This window comes from Natrix helvetica (assembly GCF_964273705.1).
Source record: "Natrix helvetica genome assembly, chromosome: 3".
Taxonomy (NCBI): domain Eukaryota; kingdom Metazoa; phylum Chordata; class Lepidosauria; order Squamata; family Natricidae; genus Natrix; species Natrix helvetica.
In genome coordinates this window covers 36,576,085-36,599,867 of record NC_138549.1, presented here as the reverse complement: position 1 = coordinate 36,599,867, position 23,783 = coordinate 36,576,085, and the positions used below count along the sequence as shown (strand labels likewise).

Below are 23,783 nucleotides of genomic sequence, written 5' to 3'. Positions count from 1 at the left end.
ATTAGTTCTTAAATCAAGAACGGGCGAATAATGTGCAGTAATTTTCTATAATTTAAAATTTTTATTTGCCTAATTATAGTCTTGAGTTTATCCTTTTTAAACATAACTTATCTATAATCTAATATATATGATATTACACTAGTTATATAAATTAATGGCAATTCTTTCTATAGTTTCCAATAATGAGCACTTAATTTACTCAATTATTCCAGAACTTGGCATTTTAGGAACCCAGTGTAGAAATCTGCTATGAGCCTCTTTTAACAGAGGATCCTGAAATATATACCTTTGATCCCCTCAATCACCAAAGATGGCTTTATAATGCTAAGGTTGAAAGAACCATAAAACAGCAATAAAGTAACAAAACAGATCATTAATGCTGCCTGATCATATGTCAGGGAAAATAACCAATTCTACAGGATTAAACAATCAGGAAAGACTACCAGTGAATTCTGAAAAGCTGAATTTTCACAGATTACAGAAGCCCAATGGGGTTCTAAACCATTCAAACCTTAGTAGGAATGCCATTCTATTGGACTAGCACAGATATATGAACACTGCACCTATGGCAAGGTGACAAAACTGTACAGCTACGTCATAGAGTGAGCTAAATTTGTAAAATTTTACTGATTACTTACTAGAAAACAAAAGGAGGACCGTCCCAGAAATATTCTGAATGCCTTTCTTTCACTTAATAGAAAATTACAATCATTCTACAAAAGACTGCTAACCTACATTCTGTAGATGCATTGTGCAGAAAAATAATTACATTTTGCCACCCTTAGTGCATGACCTAAGTTCTAACATAAGCTTGTAAAAGTGTTTGATTGGACCTATTCTTTGTTTTTCTCGAGTGGGGCTCTAGGTGTCTCTTTTAATGCTTCATTTTTCAGAGTACCTCAGAAAACCAAGAAGCTCACCTAGATCAGTGTGTACCAGAAGTGGTATTCTACTGGTTCGGACCGGGTCGCCCTAACCAGTAGCGAAAATCTCACGGGTAGCTCCGCCCACCCGTGTTTGGCTCTATGGCATCCCATTTAGGCCCTTTTTTCACCAAAAGCGCATGTGCAAAAGGATCTGCGTACGCGGGAAGGTGGCACATGTGCTCACATTTGCTAACCGGTAGGGAAGGTAAGTGTATACCACCCCTGGTATATACCAAGTGGCCTTCAGGTGCAATCCTTATCTAAAGCCAGTGAAATACGCTCATTCCAGGAAGAGACCAAAGCTTGAATGACCTGTCCACCAAAGATTCAGAGAATTCTCCTAGCACTTTCTGGAAACCAAGTGGATCCATCGGGTGCCTCAGATGAACCAGTCTAATGGAGCCCTTCTTGATGCAAAAATAGAAGAATTGAATGTAATACAATAGGTACAATAAAAGGGAAACATATTACAAGTAAGTTGTTATTTTAAACTGTATATTAAAATGCTCCTTTGCTTTGAAATTGGGTGGAATCAGCTACAGCTGGCCTTGAAATGCTCTTCCACATAAAAATTAACACTTTCACAAAGTTTTGTTCTGATATATGTATTCACTCCACCCTTCTTTACTCTTTAAAAATACGTTTTTTGCCTAATAAACTATTTGCAAAAGTGTAAATCTGGCTTTATAAAAAAACAAGATTTGAAGAACAAATACTGAACATTGCTGCTGTTTAAGAGCACAAAAGGTCGCAGTTCTTGTCTGTGCATTTGGGTCCATCATGAGGAACTCACAAGTATGGATAGGGGTGGGGGGGACTTGTAGTTTGATCAGGCTCCAAATGGTGCCACAGAATTTTAATCTGAAGGGCTGATGCTCTACATACTGTTTCACTAACAAGGATAACTGTTTCAGACATATTTAGTATTTCAATGTTGCATTTTTCTGATATCATATGTCAAACAAATCTGTAAAAAATGCATATTTGAACACTAGAACTCCAAAACTGCTAATGCTCCCAATGTCAAGGCTACTACTTAATAATGCAATAGGAAGAAGGTGAGTCCAGTTTGCAAGCAAACTGGCATCCAAGTATTGCCTGGCAAAGTCAATGGCCACAAGTTCCTTTTAAAATGTAATGTGTACTTTACATTCTATTTTATTTTACTCAGAATTTGTCACTGAAGCTGTCCTTGATCATTCATTAAGACTCTCTTTATAAAAGTGACATAGAGATCTATAAATACAGAGGAAAAATTGCTCTAAGAGATTGCTAACAACAGATACTACATTTTATTTGAATAAATCAATCCATAATATTAAGCTTTGGCTTTCTAAATATTGAAGGAATGTGTATCTTGAATGTGTGAGAGCTTTTCTAATGTAGCTATGCTTAATTTTCTTGCTGAGGAAGTGATATTTGGAGATAATTAAAAGAACAATGGCCTGGAAAAGACAAATTTGCATAATAGACCCAGACCTATTTTTGCTTTCTGAAACAATATTGTCCAATGTTAACAAAATATTCACATTGTGTTTGAAGCAAGGCTGCAGTTGAGTATTTCTGTAGCACAGTGTCTAGAATAACTGAATTATCTGTATGGTGAGTTTAGTGTCCAGACGAGACGAGACGAGACAAGAAGAACCATCATGGAGATAACTGAGCACTACACCTTATCCAGTCAAGGCCTTGCTGTGTATACTGAACCAGATGCTCCATAGAACTGTGCAATGTGATGGCTCCCATCAGTGCATCCAAATCATTAAAGAAATCTAGGAAAGAAAACAATAAAATAAATGAGACCCATTAATCCTTGCTGTGCAACAGGTTTTTCATTGATTTGGAAATCCCAAGCAGATAATATTTCATGAAAGTATTGTAAGCAAAGATTAACTAATATTCAAAGGTTTAATCAAGAACGCACTGAACACTTTTACTGAAAAATTGAGAAGCCATTGTCAGAATTTTGCTTAACTATAAAACAACAATGGGGAATGTTTTTCTGCCATCTCATTTTGGTTCCTCTTGTCCATCAATGTCCCTTTCTAGGTTTTGCTTCTATGCACCATTATGCCAAGCTCCAGCTAGTATTATGAGTGCAGAAAGGATGTGACCCAGGAGGCTGGCCAGTGCAAATGCTAGACTTTCTTTCTCAAGGACAATGCAGCACCTAAGGACTTGTTTAGGCTTCTGGAAGCATACAAGAGAAAGACCACAAAAGTTATCTCACTCTATCTGAGATATAGAAGATGCAAGGCAATGTTTGTGTCCTGAAATCAAAATGTAACTCAGGGACTGCCCGCTTCTGCTGTAATCCTGGAAATTTTTAAGACTCGTGCTGCAAAGGGATTCCTTTCTTGCTTATGTTGCAATATGAGGGGTTAGCTGTGAAGCTTTGGGAGGAACATCCAAGTAAGAAGCCATATCAGAATTAGGTGGGGACCCAAGCCTGCTGTATCAACAAAGGTGGGATTTTAGAGTGCTAGACTTAAATTTTAGTCAAAATGACATTTTAGCGTTTCAACCAATTGTTTCTTATCACACACCTTGGTTTTCCTTGCCAAGATTGTCAGCCATGTCCCAGTAGTCATAACTGTGTAAGATGCTGTTGGTGATACTAACATGGTTGGCTGCCATCTGGTGTATTCGCTGAGGAATGCTGATGATAGAGGAAGGGGAAGGAGCTCCGGTGCTCCCGACTGAGCTCAGCGGAGACAAACTGGGTGATATGGGAGAAAGAGTTCCTGTACACCTGGAACAGTGGATTCAACAACAGTCGATTCAACAATTTAACAATTCATTCAAAAATGAAGAGCCGCGGTGGCGCGGTGGCGCGGTGGCGCGGTGGCTATAATGCAGTACTGCAAGCTACTTCTGCTGACTGCCCGCTGACTCCAATTTGGCAGATCGAATCTTACCAGGCTCAAAGTTGACTCAGCCTTCAATCCTTCCAAGGTCAGTAAAATGAGGACCCAGATTGTTGGGGGCAATATGCTGAGTGCGGTTTATAGTGCTGTAAAGCACTGTGAAGTGGTATATAAATCTAAATGCTATTGCTATTGCTATTACTAGTATACACAATATCAGTAAAAAATAAATCATTTTAAGAACTCATCCAGTTTAGGATTTTACACATTTTAGCCTATGTCCTGCTTTGAGATAAATCTGGCTTTTCCCCTGCACTTTTCAACATGTAGTTAACGTTGTTTCAAGATATAAAGCAGGACAGACGAATTGAGACTACCAGAAAGACAGCTTGCAGGTTGCAGACATCAGTCTTTTAATATTTTATTTTGCTTGTGTGCATTTTTAGACAAATGGTAAATTAGATTTGCACATTTAATTTATTACATATATAAAATATGAATATGATAGAAATTTTTAAAATTGGATCATGCCCTTTATATTTTCCAGCCTGTCGAATTAAGGATTGCCTGGGGATGATGTGAGTTATAGCCCAACACAATTGGAGGGCTCCAGATTGAGGAAGCCTTCCATGGCAGACTCAAGCTTCTTGCTTAGAAATGTGTGAAGTAATCTTCACATTCTATTCAAGTTACCTTTGTTTAACTCTTTTTTTAACAAAATAAGCTGCAAAGTGCCTCTTTTTTATTGTTAAGGAGTTATAAACAAAGGTTAACAGCAACAATGAAACATTATCTCAAAGTACCCAGAGATGGAACTACTGTGAGCATTAATGGCTGAATGATCATTTAGTATTAGCTTCCCCATCCATCTGAAATGTTTTGGTCTGGAAGGCAAGGAGCATATTAGGGCAGAAAATAGTAAACTTACTTCACACTACCACTCCAGGTAGATGGTGCCTGAGTAACTTTAGATGAATTCTGGAGACAGGAAAAAAAAATACAAAAAATTGAAATAAGCATTTACCGCAGAATACCATGGAGAGAAACAGAGCAAAAGGTTTGCAGAATGTACATCTCAAATTATGACATGGATAAAAATATTTATTTAGTACTCAGTGCAATTTCTAGTTACAATACCAAATAGATGATAGAACAGAAAAATGAAATAAAACCTAACAGTAAAATAATACGTAGCAATTTGTTTATCTCTTATATTTACGGGGGTTGCAGAGTTGGTAACCAGAAAAAGGGCGGGCCCTGTAAGGGAGGCCCCTCCCAAGCCTGCCAAGGTTCAGGCACAGAATAAGAAGGCCCAGGATGGTTCCCTTACTTCAGGACCTCGCAAGGCCAAGGCCAAGTCTCGCAAAAGGTTTGCAGAATGTACATCTCAAATTATGACATGGATAAAAATATTTATTTAGTACTCAGTGCAATTTCTAGTTACAATACCAAATAGATGATAGAACAGAAAGATGAAATAAAACCTAACAGTAAAATAATACATAGCAATTTGTTTATCTCTTATATTTACATCCTGCCTTTCCTCCAAGACTCAAGATGGCAGCATAGCATTCCTGTTTTCAATTTCCTCCACCACAAACACAACTAAAGATACCAGTAGGGGAAGGAGAGCTGATGTCGCGATGGCACGATGTGCAATCTTGGTGCTCCGAGATTGCAGTTGAATTTCTGCCGCTGGACGGTCCATTTGGACCTAAACCGTCCCACAGAGACGGTGATTGAGAAGGGCACCTCCTGCTGATCTCAGGGACACTGCAAAGTCCCTGAAAGATCCAGGAATAGCCTTTTTGTTTTCTGGCAACAGAAACGCAGCTAATGAAGCTGCTGAAGTTGGGACAGCTCCGGAACGGGAAGAAAGCGGAAAGAGAAAGTGTGTCGAATTGGTGAGGAAGTTTTATTATTAGAGGAAGAGACTACCCAAGAAAAAAAATTAAGTTAAGATTGAAGACAGAAGACTGTAGGCGGCGAGATTGATCTGCATTGAACTTGGTGTATTATCCAGTTTCTATTTTTTCCCCCCTCACGGATGGAACTTTTGCAGGGGTTTCCTATTTTTTAAACTGAATGGATTAATTCTTTCTTCTTCTTTTTTCACTTTTGCTTATACCTATGGATTAAAATTCTCCAATGCTTGATTTAATTGATTGGATTGTTTTTGATCTCCATTTAAGGGTTTTTTTCTTTCTTTCTTAAGCTTGGAATATAAAGAAGATAATAAGAAGGATTATAAAGAGGGTTGTAACAACAGGAGGAAAAGCAGTTACACTGCCACTTAGAGGCTGGAGTCTGGATACATTGTTTTCTCCCAGTAGGTGAAGACATCATCCAGACATGGGTATTCCAGCCAGTATCCAATCGGACTGGGTCTACCAAATTGATAAGTCCTGCCCTCCGTGCTAGCCTCTCCAGCTTAGATTCAGTCCGTTGGACTGGCTGTGTCTAGTGATCTCTCCGACAGATTATTAGATAAAAGTAGTATTAATTTGACTTAAGTTTCGATTCGATTTATTGGCTATTCTAAAACTGTAAATTCTCAAATTTGGTGCTTGGGACAAGGTTTCGGGATTTATTCCCAGTGCCTAATGGCTTCTGTGGGAATTGGGCCCACGAGTTATTCTCTGCGGCCTGTTTGCTGCCTTCGCTGCTTGGCTGTTACACGGAGGCTTTTCACCTCCATTTCACTGTTCGGATCCTTGCGGCTTCTGGGTTGCCGCTGCAGCCTTGACTATCAGCAGCCTCCCTTTCCTGAGCCATCAGCAGCCACCGCCGCCGCCGCGAATCGTGTCGCTCCATTTTGTCGTCGTGAAGCAGTGGATTCCCTTGTCAGGGATATGGCTGTCATTGATCACCTTAACGATTGCAGCCTCTGACGACCAGGAGGTCGTGGCGACATAACCGGCGTTGTCGGTTCGCCTTTACAGACCCTCAGAGGACTTGGAAGATTCCAGTTGGCCATCTTGGAAGATGTTTTGGTGGGAAAAAGTGCCAGTGGCCATTTTTAATCACCAACAGTTCCATCCGCCATTTTGAGAGCTCCGTTCAAGGTTGTAAGTAGAATGGCATCTAAGGTCTCGGACACTTTGACTGTTAATTTGCCTCAGGCTGACCCACAGATCCAACTTACTGTCTCTTCTTGAAATTGTCCCTTCTAGACCCAATGGCTGTAATTTGTTTGTATATTGCCTTGGAGATGGCTCCTCATACATCACCTCTCAGGTTTCCAAATTTTTCTTAAGTACCATTAGAGAAGAACGTTGTAACTTTCCTTAGTTAACCTTCTGGTGATGGATTGCTATGATGCTATGATCAATTCTCTTATGTCTCTTTGTAGTACTTGTGTTTTGGTCTGTGACTGTAAATAAATGTATTTATTTAATTCCCCTCAGAGTTCTCCTCCTGCCTCTATACCACCTACGGGGGTTGCAGAGTTGGTAACCAGAAAAAGGGTGGGCCCTGTAAGGGAGGCCCCTCCCAAGCCTGCCAAGGTTCAGGCACAGAATAAGAAGGCCCAGGATGGTTCCCTTACTTCAGGACCTCGCAAGGCCAAGGCCAAGTCTCGCCACTGTGAGGAGTCTATTCAGGCCACAGTGACTCCTTCTCCAAGGGCCCAGAGTCCCCCTGAAGAACTGTCCACTGACACAGATGGTGAACATTCTCCCCCTCCCCCCTCTTCTGCTTCTTTCTTTAACAGGGCAGCTTTGCGTTGGCTGAAGCAACTACAAGAGAGGCTTCCTCCTTCTGACACGAGAACCCACAAGGACTTGAACAAACTTAAGGCTGCGATGGAATATTCTGCAGATGCCTCCTTGGATGCAGCATGCTTTACCTCCAAGGCCATAGCTTCCATGCAACGTCTTTTGTGGTTCAAACAGTGGCAGGTGGAAGCCAGAGCTAAATGGAGACTGGCTTTTGCACCATTTTCTGTGGATCGTATATTTGGGCCTCCACTTGAACCTATGCTGGTGGAGTCTAAAGATAAGCGAAAGGTTCTGCCTTATGCTACTCGTAAGACTGATAATAAATCTTCTTCCTCTTTCTTTCGCAGGCAGCCCTTTCAGAACACGGATGGGGGTTTCAATTACTCCCATCAACAACGTCAGCCTTCCCCCCAGGCAGACATCTGCTACCTATGACAGGTCAGGCAAGAGTAACCAACATTTCACATACAGAAAACCTTACAAGGGAGCTTCTAACCATCCATTCAGGAAGCAGAAGTGACTATGTAAATTCCCTTCCCATTGGAAGTCGCTTGGCAGCCTTTGCAGATCATTGGGATGCCATCACCAACGATGAGTGGATTCGTTGCACCATCAGCTTCAGATTGGCTCTGGAGTTTCTCTCCACCCCACCGCAGCACTTCGTCATGTGTCTGGTCTCCAAGGACACCGTCAAAAGAAGGTTGGTGGAAAAAGCTATCCAGCATCTCCTTCAGATTCAGGCCATAGAGGAGGTGCCTTCCAACCAATTGGGACGGGGTTTTTACTCCCGTCTCTTCATAGTGCCGAAGTCTTCGGGGGGTTGGAGAGCGATTCTCGACCTCAAATGTCTAAATTACTATGTAATTTATCGGAGGTTCAAGATGCATTCCCTGCAATCCATCTTGGAGAGTGTTCGCCCAAACGACCTCCTCTCCTCGGTGGATCTCATGGAAGCATACCTCCACATCCTGATTCTGGAGGACCACAGGCAGTTTCTCCAGTTCTGTTGTGCCGGAAAGCACTTCCAATATCGAGCTCTCCCTTTCGGCCTCTCTTCGGCTCCGAGGGTCTTCACAAAAGCTGGTGGTTCTTGCAGCCCATCTGCACACCCTGCCTATCCGCATTCTTTGTTACCTGGATGACATCTTATTATTGTCCAGAACGATACAACAGGCATGCAGGGGCATTCAGACCACTCTGCAGGCACTTCAGGATCACGGTTTCCTGGTCAATGCCAAAAAGAGTCATTTAGATCCTACCACTCGCCTCACACATCTAGGGGCTGTTATAGACACGACCATAGGGAAGGTTTTTCTGTCTCCAGAGCGAAGATTGAGCATTCGCAGGTTAATCACAGATATACAGCTGCAGCGCAAGGTCCAACTGCTACAATTGTCGCAACTGCTAGAAAAGATGGTGTCTTGTTTTCACATTGTGCCGTGGGCTCACTTCCACAGTCGTCATCTACAGTGGCTTCTGCTTCCGTACAAGCGGTCCGACAGCAGCTGTTTGACAGTTCGTATGTCTCACTCCGGAGGTAAGGAATTCTCTACGTTGGTGGCTGTCTCCAGCTCTGTCGCAGGGCACCCTGTTCAAGGATCCTCAAAGACTGGTCCTCACCACTGACACAAGTCTTTTGGGGTGGGGAGCTCACATTCAAGATCAAGCAGCTCAGGGGCTTTGGTCCCGGTCTGATCTAAAGAACAGTATAAACTGATTAGAGCTACGAGCCGTGTATCTCGCACTACACCATTTCAGGGAAATAGTCACCAATGCGCACCTACTAGTTCTAACAGACAATATCACCACAAAGGTGCATATAAACAGGCAGGGGGGAACGCGGTCAAAGACTCTAATGACTTTATCATTCCAGTTAGTGGCATGGGCGGAGATACATCTACTTTCCATTCACTCAGAACATATCTCAGGCGTTCACAATCTGCAGGCAGACTGCCTCAGCCCCATGAACATCGACCCGGCGGAATGGAGCCTTCATCACAGTATTTTCTGACAACTCTCGGAGAGGTACGGTCACCCAATTCTGGATTTGTTTGCGAAGCAGAACAGCCACCAGCTCCCTAGGTACTACACATGTTACGCGACTGTGGGGGCAGAGGGCACCGACGCTCTCAGATGCAGTTGGCTGCGGGGTGTTCTGTATGCATTCCCTCCAATTCCACTGATTCAGCGAGTAATCAGAAAAATGTTGATAGAGGAAGCAGAACTGATTCTTATAGCACCCCATTGGCCACGCAGGTCTTGATTTGCGGATTTGATCAACCTCTCAGTGGGCCCTCGGTGGCAACTTCCTCAGTTCCCTTCTCTTCTACTACAAGGTTCTCTCTGGCACTCAGATCTAGCATGGCTTCGTCTCACCGCTTGGAGATTGAGCGGGAGGCCTTGACAGCAGCTAATTTGTCCCATGATGTAATAAGAACTATACAGGCAGCCAGGCGGGGGTCCACTTATTGAATTTACGACACCACTTGGGCTCAATTCTCTTCCTGGTGTCAAACCCAAGGAATTTCTACACTGCAGGCCTCCAAACCTAATGTTCTTCAGTTCCTTCAGTTGGGCCTTGACAAGGGACTAGCCCCAAATACATTATGTCGGCAGGTGGCGGCATTGTCTTCGGTCCTGTCCATAGATTCTTCCAAGCCGCTTTCGCATCAGCCTCTTCCTTTGTCTAAGCTGGAGAGGCTAGCACAGAGGGCGTGACTTGTCAATTTGATAGACCCAGTCCGATTGGATACTGGCTGGAATACCCATGTCTGGATGATGTCTCCATCATTTGGAGAAAGGGTGTATCAGGTGAGAAACCAATGCCCATTTTCTTCTTTCTCTTTGATCACTTGAGATTCAAGGTTCTTTCAGTTTGTTTACTGACAGTGATAGTAGGAAGAGAACAAGTTGTTTATACAGGTACCTTTTGGAAATTCTATCACTAGCTATTGGAGGGAAGACAACATTTTGACAGGACAGATAATAAATGAACCTGTTTGAAGTTTATTAAAATAGCCTTGAACCCTATAGTGGCAGTGTCTGCAAAATTGAAAGAATGGCTCAGCAGGAAAAAGAAACTGTAACATTGCAAATGATTATATTTGAAATTCAAAATCTATTAGTTGTGGCAGAGAGAATTGAAAAGAGATTGGAGAATATGGAACACAAAACAGAAAAATCTGATGGAGAAACTGAGGTTGGTAATGGCAAGACCGGAATATGGAAAGGGGAGATAGATGGATTGGAACTCTACCCCAGACTTCAAAGCACAGAAGAAGAAAAGAGAGAAAAATTGACAGAGATAAGGAGAGAAATCTTGACAGAAGCACCAGTGATAACCAAAGATAAGCTGATGGAAAGAACAGATGTTGGGTTTCAAGCTTTTATGAGATACGAAAGGAATAACATGTTGCCAAGAGAAGTTTATACAAGATTTATTAAGAAAGTAACTAGAACATTAATGCTACAAATGGCAAGAGATATAAGACCGTACTATTACTGGAAAGATACAGGTTGATGCAATGAAAATGTATAATAAAAAATTAAGCTAAATTTAGTTTACTAGCAGTATGTATAAAATGAAGCAACAATAGCTATAGTTAAATAATGATTAATAATGATAACAATACATATACATATATTAGTTTGATAATATGAAATTTTATATAAACAACACATGGAGATTATGAGGTTTAAAATTTTTATCTAGAATATGTTATAAAGATGTGTTACGATTGGATGATCTTAGGATGATTTAATGGAATGTTATCATATAATCCTATTCTAGATTTTGAATATTATATATAAAAGGATGTAAAAACAATTATAGTCAAATTAAGGTTGAGATATAATAATTGTGATATACATGAATATAGGTGAATTTAAAATATGCGATTTGATATGAAAAGCAGGTGGAAGAGATGCATAGAAATACTGTAACCAACTGACACACTTTCTACAATTTGTAATGGAAGATGGTTTTTTTATTTTTATGTTTGTCCTTGTTCAAAAACAAATAAAATTAGTTTTTTTAAAAAAAGATACTGGTAGGTAGGCTGGATTGAAAGAAAGGGACACTGGTGTAAAGTCAGTCTATGAGCTTTCATGGCCTGGGGTTGGTCAGAGCAGGAACATACCTTGAAATACTCAATGAGAGCTTTTGAATATTTTACAGCATGGTCTCTTTTGAGCTGAAACATTCTCCAGTACAAAAGTGCCAAACAGCGGTAACTGTAAAGAAAGGATAGAAAACACATCTAAAAAAGTCTTCCATTTTAATAAAATACACTCTACTTAAATATACATGTTAAATTTGGAAAGGAGATGAAAATACAGCAAGCATTGCTCTTAATGTATGCAGTTATTTTGTTTGTTATATTTGTCCAGGATAGCTTTCCACCACTAAGAACCAAAAATGTGTGAGATTTGCAACTTTATAAAATTTAGGGAGATTATATACATAAAAATTGATACAGTCACGGATACAGATTATGTATTAATAACACAAACCCTCTTATGTCTTTATTAAGGCTTAACTGAAATGTATTTATTTACAGAAGGATCCTGGAATATCCAAGGAAAGCATTTTTTTCAGCATCATTGTTTCAAATAAAAAGATTATTGCTCTGAAAAAAAGTTAACAAAAAAAATGTAGGAACATTTCTTAGCTTAAAAGGAAGGAAGGGGTAAATCTTAAGTAACATTTATTGCTACGTGGCTGAAATAAATGGAAACAACAAAGAAAAGTTAAAATTGTAAAATGTTTAATATCTATACTACCTGTCACATTTTAAATCTTAGATAAATTTAATAATATAGTAACTTGATTTTCCTTTTCATTCCAACAGAGGGTAGTCTCTGCTTGAAGATGAAAAAGGAACAGAACAATTTTCTAGTGATATACCTCCACATGAGAATTATCTCCAATTTGCTTTGCATGGTATTGTAATGGAATTAAAGATCTCAGGTCATAACTCACCCTGTAACCTTCCCAGGTGTAGTGAATATGTAAATGAGAGCAACTTATCTGTTCTGCAGCAAGAAAGGTATTATGATAGCAAATCAGTGCTGTTTAGAGGGAATCTAATGCCTTTGGATTAAATTCCACAAATTGGATGTGCTATCGCTAATTGTTATCATTATTTCCAGTCCTTCCTGACAAATGCTACAAAGCAAACAAAAGTTTTAGAAACATTTTTTTTTAAATTCTCCTGTGGCAGGGTAACTGAATATATAATGGTCACATTACATTACTCAAAATATTGATTTGAAAACTTATTTTTAAAGCACACTTGTGTGTGTGTGTGTGTGTGTGAATGTGTGTGTGTTTGTGTTTTCGTAGATTTTCACGGGTGTAGGTATGCTGGTCTTGTTTAACAATCTTACATGGGAAAAAGATAAGTTTATAAAATCTCTGTGGCTTGATACAGGTGATTTATTCATTGATTTTCTGTAACATGTTCCTCTTAAAGAAAGACTCTGGATACCTATCTAGTTGTCTACAGTTGTTCATGCAGAAGAACTAGAAACATATCAGGATGTATTATTAACAGTACCACTATCTAGTACAGTAAGGCAATATGAGCATTGCCTTACAGACATTTTAATACATAAGGAGAAGGCTTTCTGTACTGCTTGCAATGCTTGTTTTTCTTGTTCACAGATCAGGGATATATGGGCATCCATATACAGGGAAGAGTGGAATGATAAAATGCACACTTCATTGTGGTGCAAACCATGTGTCTTACGTGTGTCTAATATCACAGTAACAGTACAAAAGCTGTATTATCATTTTTGCCTTTACTCAGAATACCTATGATTAATTTGTTCTTCAGCGATTTTAGCTTGGACTGCTCTGCAATGCTTTTGATAACAATCAGTCACAAGGTAGAAAGCTAATGCTTTTCATTTTCTAAAGATGTGCAAAGGCATAGCTACTTGGCAGCATATAGCTGAAATTGGTTGAGCTCAAAAATTTAAGCTGGATTGCATTTGGATTACTGCAGTCTAGACAAGAAAAATTCCAGAACAAGACATTGGCAAACAACTGTCAAGAAAACTGTTTGGATGTATTCATGGAGATCATGTTGAAGCTTGGTAAAGTTTAATTCTGAAAATAACATAGGGAAAAAATGGTTATTGAATAGTTAGGTGGCACTACAGGTAGTCTTTGATTTAAAATCATTTGTATAATGACTGAGGTTATAATGGTGTTAAAAAAGAGACTTATGACTGGTCCGATCACTTATGACCACTGTAGCATCCCTAGGGTCATGTGATCAAAATTTGGGTGCTTGGCAACTGGCATACTTATGATGGTTGCAGCGTCCTGGGTCACCTGGTTCCCATTTCTGACCTTCCCAGGGGCTTCCACCAAGCAAAGTCAATGGGAGATGCTGGATTTGCTTAACGACTGTGTCATTTCCTTAACCATCACAGCAGTGGTGGGTTGCAGGCGGTACGCCCCGGTATGGGCGTACCGGAGCCAGCCCGAAGTACCAGATACCGTTCTGGTACGGTGCTCCTGAGGGCCTACCTGCACGCCCGAAGCTCCTTACCGGTCTTTTAAGTCTTCTGCACTTCCGCGCACGCGCATGGCACATACAGCACCTGTGCGATGCTCCGCTGAGCAGCTGGAGCATCGTGGAGGTTCACAGAGGCACTAAGATGCATGTGTGCGCTGCACACATCCATGTCGACGACGCCGGACCCCTTCCAACCGTACCGGTTGGAACGGGATCCGGAACCCACCACTGCATCACAACAAAAAATATCAAGTTGGATGTGACTCGCTTAATAATTGCATTGCTTAATGGCAGAAATTCTGGTTCCAATTGTGGTCATAAGTTGAGGACTATGCATGCAACTATTAGAAGGACAATGCATTCTTTACTGTGAAATGTAATACATACCCAGATGTTTTATAATACTCACACATGAATGCTTAAACCTTGTTTTAAAATGGATGCTGTATTTTAATCATGCTTTTATTTATTTATTATAAATATTTTTATTAAACAGTATTTTTTAAAAAGACTTTTTTTTGCAATTTCCTTCTGTATAACTTTTCCACCCCGTAGCTCTCATAGCAGCTTTTTAAAGTGCCTTCCTAAATCAGTACCAAACTGAAATGCATTGCTGACAAATTTCTAGCTTCCACTTGAACACAACCACTGAAGGAAAGGCCACCATAAACTTGGATAACCAGTTCCATGATCTTAGATATTCCTCCTATATATATAGTTATTCAGCTGAATAGATTATTTTGGCAATGTAAACATATCATTCTAGACCCCGTACTCTGAAATGAAAGGAAACAGATGTTGATCCCTTTCTATGTGAAATTTCAGGAATTTAAATATTGCTACCTTTGGGGGTTTATTTAGTACAGGGGTGTCCAAACTTGGGAACTTTAAGACTTATGGACTTCAACTCCCAGAATTCCCCAGCCAGCATGGCTGGCTGGGGAATTCTGGGAGTTGAAGTCCACAAGTCTTAAAGTTCCCAAGTTTGGACACCCCTGATTTAGTACCTTGCTCCAATATGAAATCCAAAAGCTGATGCACATTCTTTAATTTTCAATCCAGCTATGAGCCCATTTACTTGTCAGATAATCCAGCCCATGCTGAAAAAGCTTGCTAACTAGCATTTCATGCGTTATGTTGTCGAATGCTTTACTGAAATCAAGAGACATTACGTCCACATCATTTCCACAGTCCTCTAAGGAAGCTATCTAATCAAAAATGAGGCAAGATTAGCCTGGGAAGATCTGCTCTTGACAAATCCATGCTTACCACACTGTTCTCAAGGTGGTTTCTAATTTATCTTTTATTACCTGCACCAGAGTCATCTCACAAATTGGGAATGATTTGGGGAGTGATTGGCCTGTTGTTTCCTGGATGGATCCTTTACTTTTCCCTTTTTAAGAACAGAGGCCACATTTATCCTTCTCCAGTCAACTAACAGTTCATCAATTCTCCAGGATTTATCAAAGATAATGCAAAAAGGATTGTCCAGATCATTTATTTATTTATTTATTTTTCAAGATTTATAGACCGCCCCCTCTCCCCGAAGGGACTCGGGGCGGTGTACAGGCGTCTCATTAAAAACAGATACAAAAGATAAATACCCTAACCCTTAAAAACGAATTAAACCTAATACAGCTGTACAGAATGGTAAAAGTTAAAATCAACTAAAAAGCATACCCCTAAAAATTTAAATATGCAGGCTTGAGGGACTAAAATTGGGAATTAGGCCAGGCCGGCTAAATTGAACAGGTGGGTTTTAAGCTGCTTACGGAAGGAGCGGAGGTCGGTGGTAGTTCTGATATCCGGGGGGAGGTCATTCCAGAGGGTCGGGCCCATCACAGAGAAGGCCCTACTCCTGGGCGTTGCCCGCTGGCATTGCCTAGTGGACGGCACCCGGAGGAGTCCATCTCTGTGAGAGCGAATCGGCCGAAGGGATGTATGGGGCAGGATACGATCCCGCAAATAACTAGGTCCTGTGCCATGGAGCGCTTTAAATATGATAACCAACACCTTGAAACGCACCCGGAAAGCCACAGGTAGCCAGTGCAGCCCGCGCAGCAAAGGTGTTACGTGGGAGTATCTAGTGACTACCACAATTGCCCGCGCGGCCGCATTCTGAACCAGCTGCAGCCTTCGGGTGCATCTCAAGGGGAGCCCCATGTAGAGAGCATTACAGTAGTCCAGTCGAGACGTCACAAGCGCATGAGTGACTGTGCAGAGGGCGTTCCGGTCCAATAGGGGACGCAATTGGCGCACCAGGCGAACCTGGTGAAACGCCCCCCTTGCCACGGCTGTCACATGGTCATCCATTGACAGCCGGGCATCCAGGAGGACGCCCAAATTGCGTGCCCGATCCACGGGGGCCAGCTGTTCGCCCCCAATGGCCAGTGATGGACGTAACTGGTTGAACCGGGGTGCCGGTAACCACAGCCACTCCGTCTTGGACGGGTTGAGCTTGAGTCTGTTACTTCCCATCCAGATCCGAATGGCTTCCAGACATCGGGACATCACTTCGACGGCATCGTTGGGGTGGTCCGGGGTAGAGATGTACAGCTGCGTGTCATCAGCGTACAGATGGTAATCTACCCCGAACCCATTAATGATCTCGCCCAGTGGCTTCATGTATGGGTTGAACAGGAGAGGCGAGAGGACCGAGCCTTGCGGCACCCCACAAGTGAGCGGCCTCAGGCTCGACCTCTGCCCCCCTGTCAACACACATTGCATTCGACCAGAGAGATAGGAGGAGAACCACCGCAGAACGGTGCCCCTCGCCCCCAACCCCTCCAGGCGACGCAGTAGGATACCATGGTCGATGGTATCGAAAGCTGCCGAGAGATCTAATAGGACCAAGATGGAGGAATAACCCCCATCTCTGGCCCTCCAGAGATCATCCACCAACGCGACCAAAGCCGTCTCCATGCTGTGACCGGGCCGGAAGCCGGACTGGCGCGGATCCAGATAATCAATTTCCTCCAAGTGCCGTGGGAACTGTTGCGCCACCACACTCTCTACAACCTTCACCAAAAAGGGAAGGTTGGAGACAGGACGGTAATTAACTAACTTAGCTGGGTCCAGGGAAGGCTTCTTGAGTAGGGGCCTCACCACCGCCTCTTTCAAGACGGCCGGCAAGGACCCCTCTCTCAGTGAAGCGTTCACTAGTTCCTGGAGCCAGCCTCGTGTGACCTCCCAGGATGCCAGTATAAGCCAGGAGGGACACGGGTCCAGTAAACATGTGGTGGCTCGCAGTCGTCCACGTAACCTGTCCATATCGTCGGAAGTAACAGAGTCAAACTCCTCCCTGGATGGCACTTCAAGACCCACCTCCGACGTCTCTTCTGGACCGCTAACGGAGACCCATTCGCTGCGAATCTGAGCGATTTTGTCCTGCAGATATTCCGCAAATTCCTCTGCTCTACCCTGCAAGGGGGCTTCCCGCGGCCTCTGGGAAAGGAGGGAGCGGGTCACCCTAAACAGGGCGGCAGGGCGGTTATCTGCGGACGCAATAAGAGTGACACAGTATTGTCGTTTGGCCATTCTTAATGCCACAAGGTAAGTCCGTAAATAGGCTCTTACCTGTGCTCGGTCAGACTCGGAGCGTGACGATCTCCATCTGCTCTCTAGGCGTCTCTTGCGGCGCTTCATCACCCCCAGCTCCTCGGTAAACCAAGGGGCCTGGGTGATTCGATGCCGCAAGAGAGGCCGCAAAGGTGCAACCCGGTCCAAGGCGCCGGCGGCCGCACTGTTCCATGCGGCCACTAGGTCCTCCGACCGGGTGCGGGTCAGGTCTACAGGGAATGGCCCAAGCTCCGTCTGGAACCTAACAGGTTCCATCAAGCGCCTGGGGCGGAACCATCTAGAACATTCCGGTTCCGCCTCCCCGCGATGGGGAGTAGCGGTTGGAAAGTCGAGCCGGAGAAGTGAGTGATCTGACCATGACAGGGGCGTGATAACTAAATCCCCTACTCCCAGATCACTCCTCCACTGGCTAGATACAAAAATAAGGTCCAGTGTGTGACCTCCCTCGTGTGTGGGGCCCTAAATTACCTGGGTCAGGTCCATGGCTGTCATGGAGGCCATGAGCTCCCGAGCCGCCTCGGATGTTTCCCCTACCGATGGCAGGTTAAAGTCCCCCATGACTAACAGCCTGGGTGTCTCAACCGCCATCTCGGCGATCACCTCGAGGAGCTCGGGCAGGGCCGCTGATGCATAGCGAGGAGCCAGGTATACAATCAGCAAGCCCAACTGTCTCCCTGGGCCCCACATCAGCTACTTCCTTGACTACCCAGAATACAATTCATCTAATTCTGTAGACTTATATCTGCACATCCATTCAATTCATGCATCTATCAAACTCAAGCATCAATCCTCCATTTACTTCTACTTGTGTCAATTTCTGGTCAGCAATTAAGTATACTGTTTTTTTATTCTCCCCCTTCCCCCTTTTTTTGGAATATATTGAATGTCACCAACCCCTAGAACTGTGATGGCGAACCTATGGCAGACGTGCCACAGGTGATGCACTGAGCCCTATTTGCTGGCACATGTGTGCACCAGCCAGCTGATTTTGGGGCTTCCAGAGGGCAGTGGGAGGCCGTTTTCACCCTCTCCAGCCTTCAGGAACGAACTTCCAGTTTGGCCATTGGGACGTTTTTCTCCCTCTCCAGGCTTCAGGAAAGCCTCTGGAGTCTGGGGAGGGCGAAAAACAGGCCCAATGGGCCAACTGGAAGTTTGGAAATGAACTTCTGGTTAACCCGTTGGGCCTGTTTTTCACCCTCCCCAAGCTCCAGAGGCTTTCCTGAGGCCCGGGGAGGGGGAAAACAGCCTCCCCGTGTGGGGGAATTGTGCGTGCATGCAGGGAGGGATGCATGTATGTGCAGGGTGTGTGCGTACGCATGCACAGGGGGTTGGGCACGCGCGCGCACACAATAGCGCGCGCACACACAATTTTTGGACACCTTTAGAAAAAGGTTAGCCATCACTGCCCTAGAATTTTTTGCCAATCTCAGCTCATCCTAAGTTTTAATTCTTCTGACACCTGCAATATGGTCCAAGCTCCCAGTAGTATTCTTCTGTTGTAACTTAGTCATTTGTGTATTTGTTATGTATACTTTTTTTTCTGGTTTTCCTTAAACACTTTGTGTACCTTTGCTGACTTCTTCTGCTGTTCTCCATTTTTTCAACACCTTTTTGGAATTGGTCTCCAAGTACCCTGAACATCCTTTTATGGAACTTTTCTAGAGGAACCTTTGGCAATTAACACTTTTTTTTAAACTAAGGAATCCTACTTACCTTTGCTCTAAATTTATTAAAATTACTTTTTTGAAGTTCAAGGTTGTTCTTTGACTATCTTCGATTTTAGTATTCCATAAAATCCAGTCTTTCAACCTCATACGGTTCAGGTACTTTCCCCCCAATATTCCTTCTATTTCTACTTCTTTAACTAAATTCCCTTTAACTAAAGTTAAGTACTATACAGTCAAATCTCTGGCGCTGCCTTCTGAAAGAGAAAGGTGTCAGTAAGATAAGTTTGGAATTTCCTGGAATGTCTACACTGATCCATTTTTCCTCAAGAGATGTTGGAGGAATAACTCAATGCTGCTCTGAAATATCTGATATTCGCTTTATCATATTTCAAAGCTTTATCCACATCTTGTACTAATTGGTAATAGATATGAACAAAAACACTGCTTCATTTTTCCTCTGTTTATTTTAATCCTGGAGTTTCCTACAGTATTGCCATGTTTATTCACTTAGTTTTTCTGAGTGCATGTGACTATAGTTTCTTGTTCATAGAACAACTACACTACTTAACTAATGATAGATTCTAAGTGGTATAGAGATGATGATAACATACAGACTATATTAAAATGAAACAACACGATATAATAGACAGAAATAATACATGAAATGATGCCACAAATTACTCAGATATCAATCTTCTATCACATTCCTGTGGTTCCAGATCAACCAGTTTTTAACAAACTTCTGAAAAATTGTAATGGAAGATACTGCTTTGTTTCTGGAGGCAAGTGGTTTCAAAGGAGGCAGATTTCTACAGATAATTCCTGCTTCCATGTCCTTCTACTGGACATCTTAGTAGGAAGGACTTTCAACAGACACTTTCTGCTTGCATACTATGGATGCACAGATTCTATCTGGAATCCCCTAAGAAGCTGGTCCAAGTTCTGAGAATTCTCCTTGACTGCTAGGGTGGGGTATTGGATGCAGCTATTTCTGGAAGAGAATGTTCCAGAGACAATTATTCATGTCCTCATCACCTTAAGTACACATTACAGATGGGTTACTATAATATTGACTACTGGGACTGCCTCTGAATGCTACTCAAAGTTGCAGTTGGTCTATATTTCAGCATTTCATCTGTTAATAGGTTGGTCCCAGTTTAACAAAGTTATATGATTCTGTTAGAGCTGCCCAGGCCACCAGTAGTTTTCCAGGACAAGTCAAAGAGCTTGTTATCACATATGCATCTCTTTATTGGCTGAATCTTTGATTTTTAAGGGACTTTCTTCTCTAAATAGACTTTTCCCATTCTATGAGTCTGGGAAGGTAAGCTTCAGACCCTCTCTCCTAGGGAACAGAAGTGCAGACCCAGGCTTTTCCATTGGTCTCCTGGCTTTGTAGAATTCTCTTTCCTCTAAAGTCAGAATCAGAGATGGTATTCAGCCGGTTCTCTCTGGTTCGGGTGAACAGTGGCAGCTGTGGGAGGATCCGCCAAACTGCCCCGATGTAATGCACGAGCACTGTGCATGTGCAGGTGGTGCGCATGCACAGACAAGGCACATGTGAGCAAAGCATCCATGCAAGCATGCTCACATACACAAACTGGTAGGGAAGGCAAGCGAATCCCACCTCTGGTCAGAATGGAATCCTTCTTAATCTTATTCAAGTGACAATAATCTTTTGTTTAGCCTTTGGAAGACACACTGATAGGGATGACAAACATGGCCTTTTTTGTGGTTATATGATTCTTGCTAAAATATTTTTTATTATTTTAAGTTTATGATGCTTTTATGATGTGTTTTATTGTTATAAGCTACCCAGCAATGTGGTGACACACATGTAGTAAAATAAATAAAATAGAATTTTGTGAGCCAATATTCTTTATGATTTTTCACAGAGTGATTTCATAAAAATATTTCCATTTCTGCAACCCACACATTTTTGCCTGAGACTTTTACAAACAGATTTGCAGCTCCACTAGATTAAAATTAAAGTTCCCTTGATCAAATAATTCTTTAGCCAGGTAATTTAGATCCTGAAAGTGGTGGGGTTTTTTTAGTCTGTTTAAATGGATAGGAAGGATTTCATTCCACATAGTGAACCATCAAATATCTTCTCTTATTTTTATTTATTTACTTTCTTTTTTTATATCCCACCTTTAGTATTTTTATAAACAACTCAGGTGAGGAACACACACAATAATTGTTCCTTCTCCCATTTCCCCCACAACAACCACCTTTGAGCAGTGGTGGGATTCAAATAATTTAACAATCGGTTCTCTGCCCTAATGATTTCTTCCAACTACCAGTTCACCAAACTGCTCAGAAAGTTAACAACCAGTTCTCCTGAACTGGCGAACTGGCTGAATCCCACCACTGCCTGTGAGATGAGTTGGGCTAAGAGAAAGTGACTGGCCCAAAGTCATCCAGCCAACTTTCATACTTAAGACTCACAGTTTCCTGGCTTCTAGACTGGTGTCTTAACCACTAGACCAAACTGGCGCTCATTCTTATTCTTTTTGTAGGGCCCAGCTGCATTCCTTCTATCCCCAAGATCTTTGTTCTATTGATTCCATTTTTCCCTCTCCTGAAGTCTTATGGCTTGTTTCTTCTTTGAGGTACAGGCTGTCCTTGACATACAACGGTTCGTTTACAGACCATTCAAAATTACAACAGCACTGAAAAAAGTGACTTATGACTGTTGAGCTAGGCTAAAACTTTGGTTCAGGCTAGCTTCATAACTTTGATATTAAAGGCCCCAAACCTTGGTCAAGGCTATAGTTCCTCCTTCTGCCGGGAAGCGGTTTGCTGAGATGGCATATGGTATTTTTATCTATAGCAGAGCAGACCCAGACGGATGTATCCTGTTGTTCACTTCTGCTTTCCTCCCCAAATGCAATAGTTAGAATATGATAAGGTCTGCACAATTCTTGAGATGCGTGTAACTCTCTTTTCTGTCATTAACTGTAACCAAATATCTGTATGAAGCATTTTTCAGTTCCTCTTAGGACCATATATGTCAAATGTAACACCCAGTTAATGTACACGTAATTTGGGGTATATAACCCTGCTTTTGTCAACCCTTCGGGGTTCAAACACATTGTCCTATTTTGTGACGTTTGAACCTATGCATAATAAACTCCTTCCTACACTGAAGTGCTTGGCCTGTGTCCTTCTCTTTTCCTACTTCACTATTTTTCACACTTACGACCATTACAGCACCCCCATGGTCACATAATCAAAATTTAGATGCTTGGTAACTGACTCATATTTATGATGGCTGCCTGCCTCAGGGTCATGTGATTGCCTGTTGCAACCTACTGACAAGCAAAGTCAATGGGGAAGACAGATTCACTAAACAACCATGTCATTAACAACTGCAATGATTTACTTAACAACTGAGGCAAGAAAAGTCATAAAATGGGGTAAAACTCACTTAACAATTGTCTCTCTTAGTAACAGAAATTTTGGGCTCAATTGTGGTCAAAGGTTGAGGACTAACTGTGTTTAAAGGAGTTCTTTTTTCTGTTGATCACTCTTGTCCACTGACCTTACACTTGGGGATATTTTTCCTTATTGCAAGTTGTGTTCTCTGTCAATACCTGATGCGGCACCTCCTTTTGATTTGTACGTCACATTGTTCCCTTGTCAGGCATTCAGAATAGCTGCATACTGATAGCTTAGAGACATGATGGTGTACCAATGGCACGCGTGCCACAGGTGGCATGCAGAGCCCTCTCTGTGGGCATGCCAGCCGTCGCCCCAGCCCAGCTCCACCACGCATGCATGTGCCTCCTGCCGGCCAGCTGGTCTTCAGATCTCTGCCGCGCATGTGCAGGGGGTGGGGCGCATGTGGGAAACGCGCATGCACAGAGGAGTGGGGTGCATTCATGGGGGGCGCTTGCATTGCATTTCGCGTGGCACCCCTGTGCCCAATTTTGGCTTCCAGGTTGGTGCAGGAGACCTTCTAGGCCCAAAATGGGGTCAGGAGCAGGGTGCTGCATGAGTCGTGCCCATGCCGTTTTGGGTCTGGAAAGCCTCCTGCATCAACCTGGAAGCAAAAAATGGGTGAGGGGTGAGGGAGAGCACAGGGGATCATGTGCACATGCGTGGGGGGCCAGGCACATACAGGGGGTCATGTGCACATGCATGGTGGAGGGCACGCAGGGGGTGTCACATGTGCATTGCATTATGGGTGTGGGCACGTGAGTGCGCTGTCACACACGTTTTCAGCACGCAACAACAAAAAGGTTAGCCATCACTGACTTAGAGACAAAACCTATTAAGGACTCTAGAACTTCCCTGCTAGACTGGGAACTTCTGCTTGTTCTTCATGCTCACTGTCTCAGTGTGTTTACTCCTGGGAATCTACTGGGTTATAATCCTCCTATTATCTCTGCTTAACTCAGCAGGAAGCATGCCACTGAGAATCCACAATGGGCAATCAGCATTTAGAGATTTAATTAACACTGATTTTTTTTAAAAAAAATATGGGGAAATA

The 23,783-nt window shown here is 42.6% G+C and overlaps 1 protein-coding gene across 1 annotated transcript in view; it reads right to left on the bottom strand.

Annotated features, from left to right (window-relative positions):
* Positions 1–1,344: 1,344 nt before the first annotated feature.
* Positions 1,345–23,783, bottom strand: part of AFF3 (ALF transcription elongation factor 3) — a 192,892-nt gene continuing 170,453 nt past the window's right edge. Inside the window, exons 17-20 of the mRNA XM_081946775.1 lie at positions 11,652–11,745; positions 4,722–4,771; positions 3,473–3,678; positions 1,345–2,698 (exon numbers count right to left, since the gene is read on the bottom strand). Coding sequence (XP_081802901.1) covers positions 2,574–2,698; positions 3,473–3,678; positions 4,722–4,771; positions 11,652–11,745 — 475 coding nt within the window. The 3' untranslated portion in view covers positions 1,345–2,573. The remainder of the gene's footprint in view (positions 2,699–3,472; positions 3,679–4,721; positions 4,772–11,651; positions 11,746–23,783) is intronic.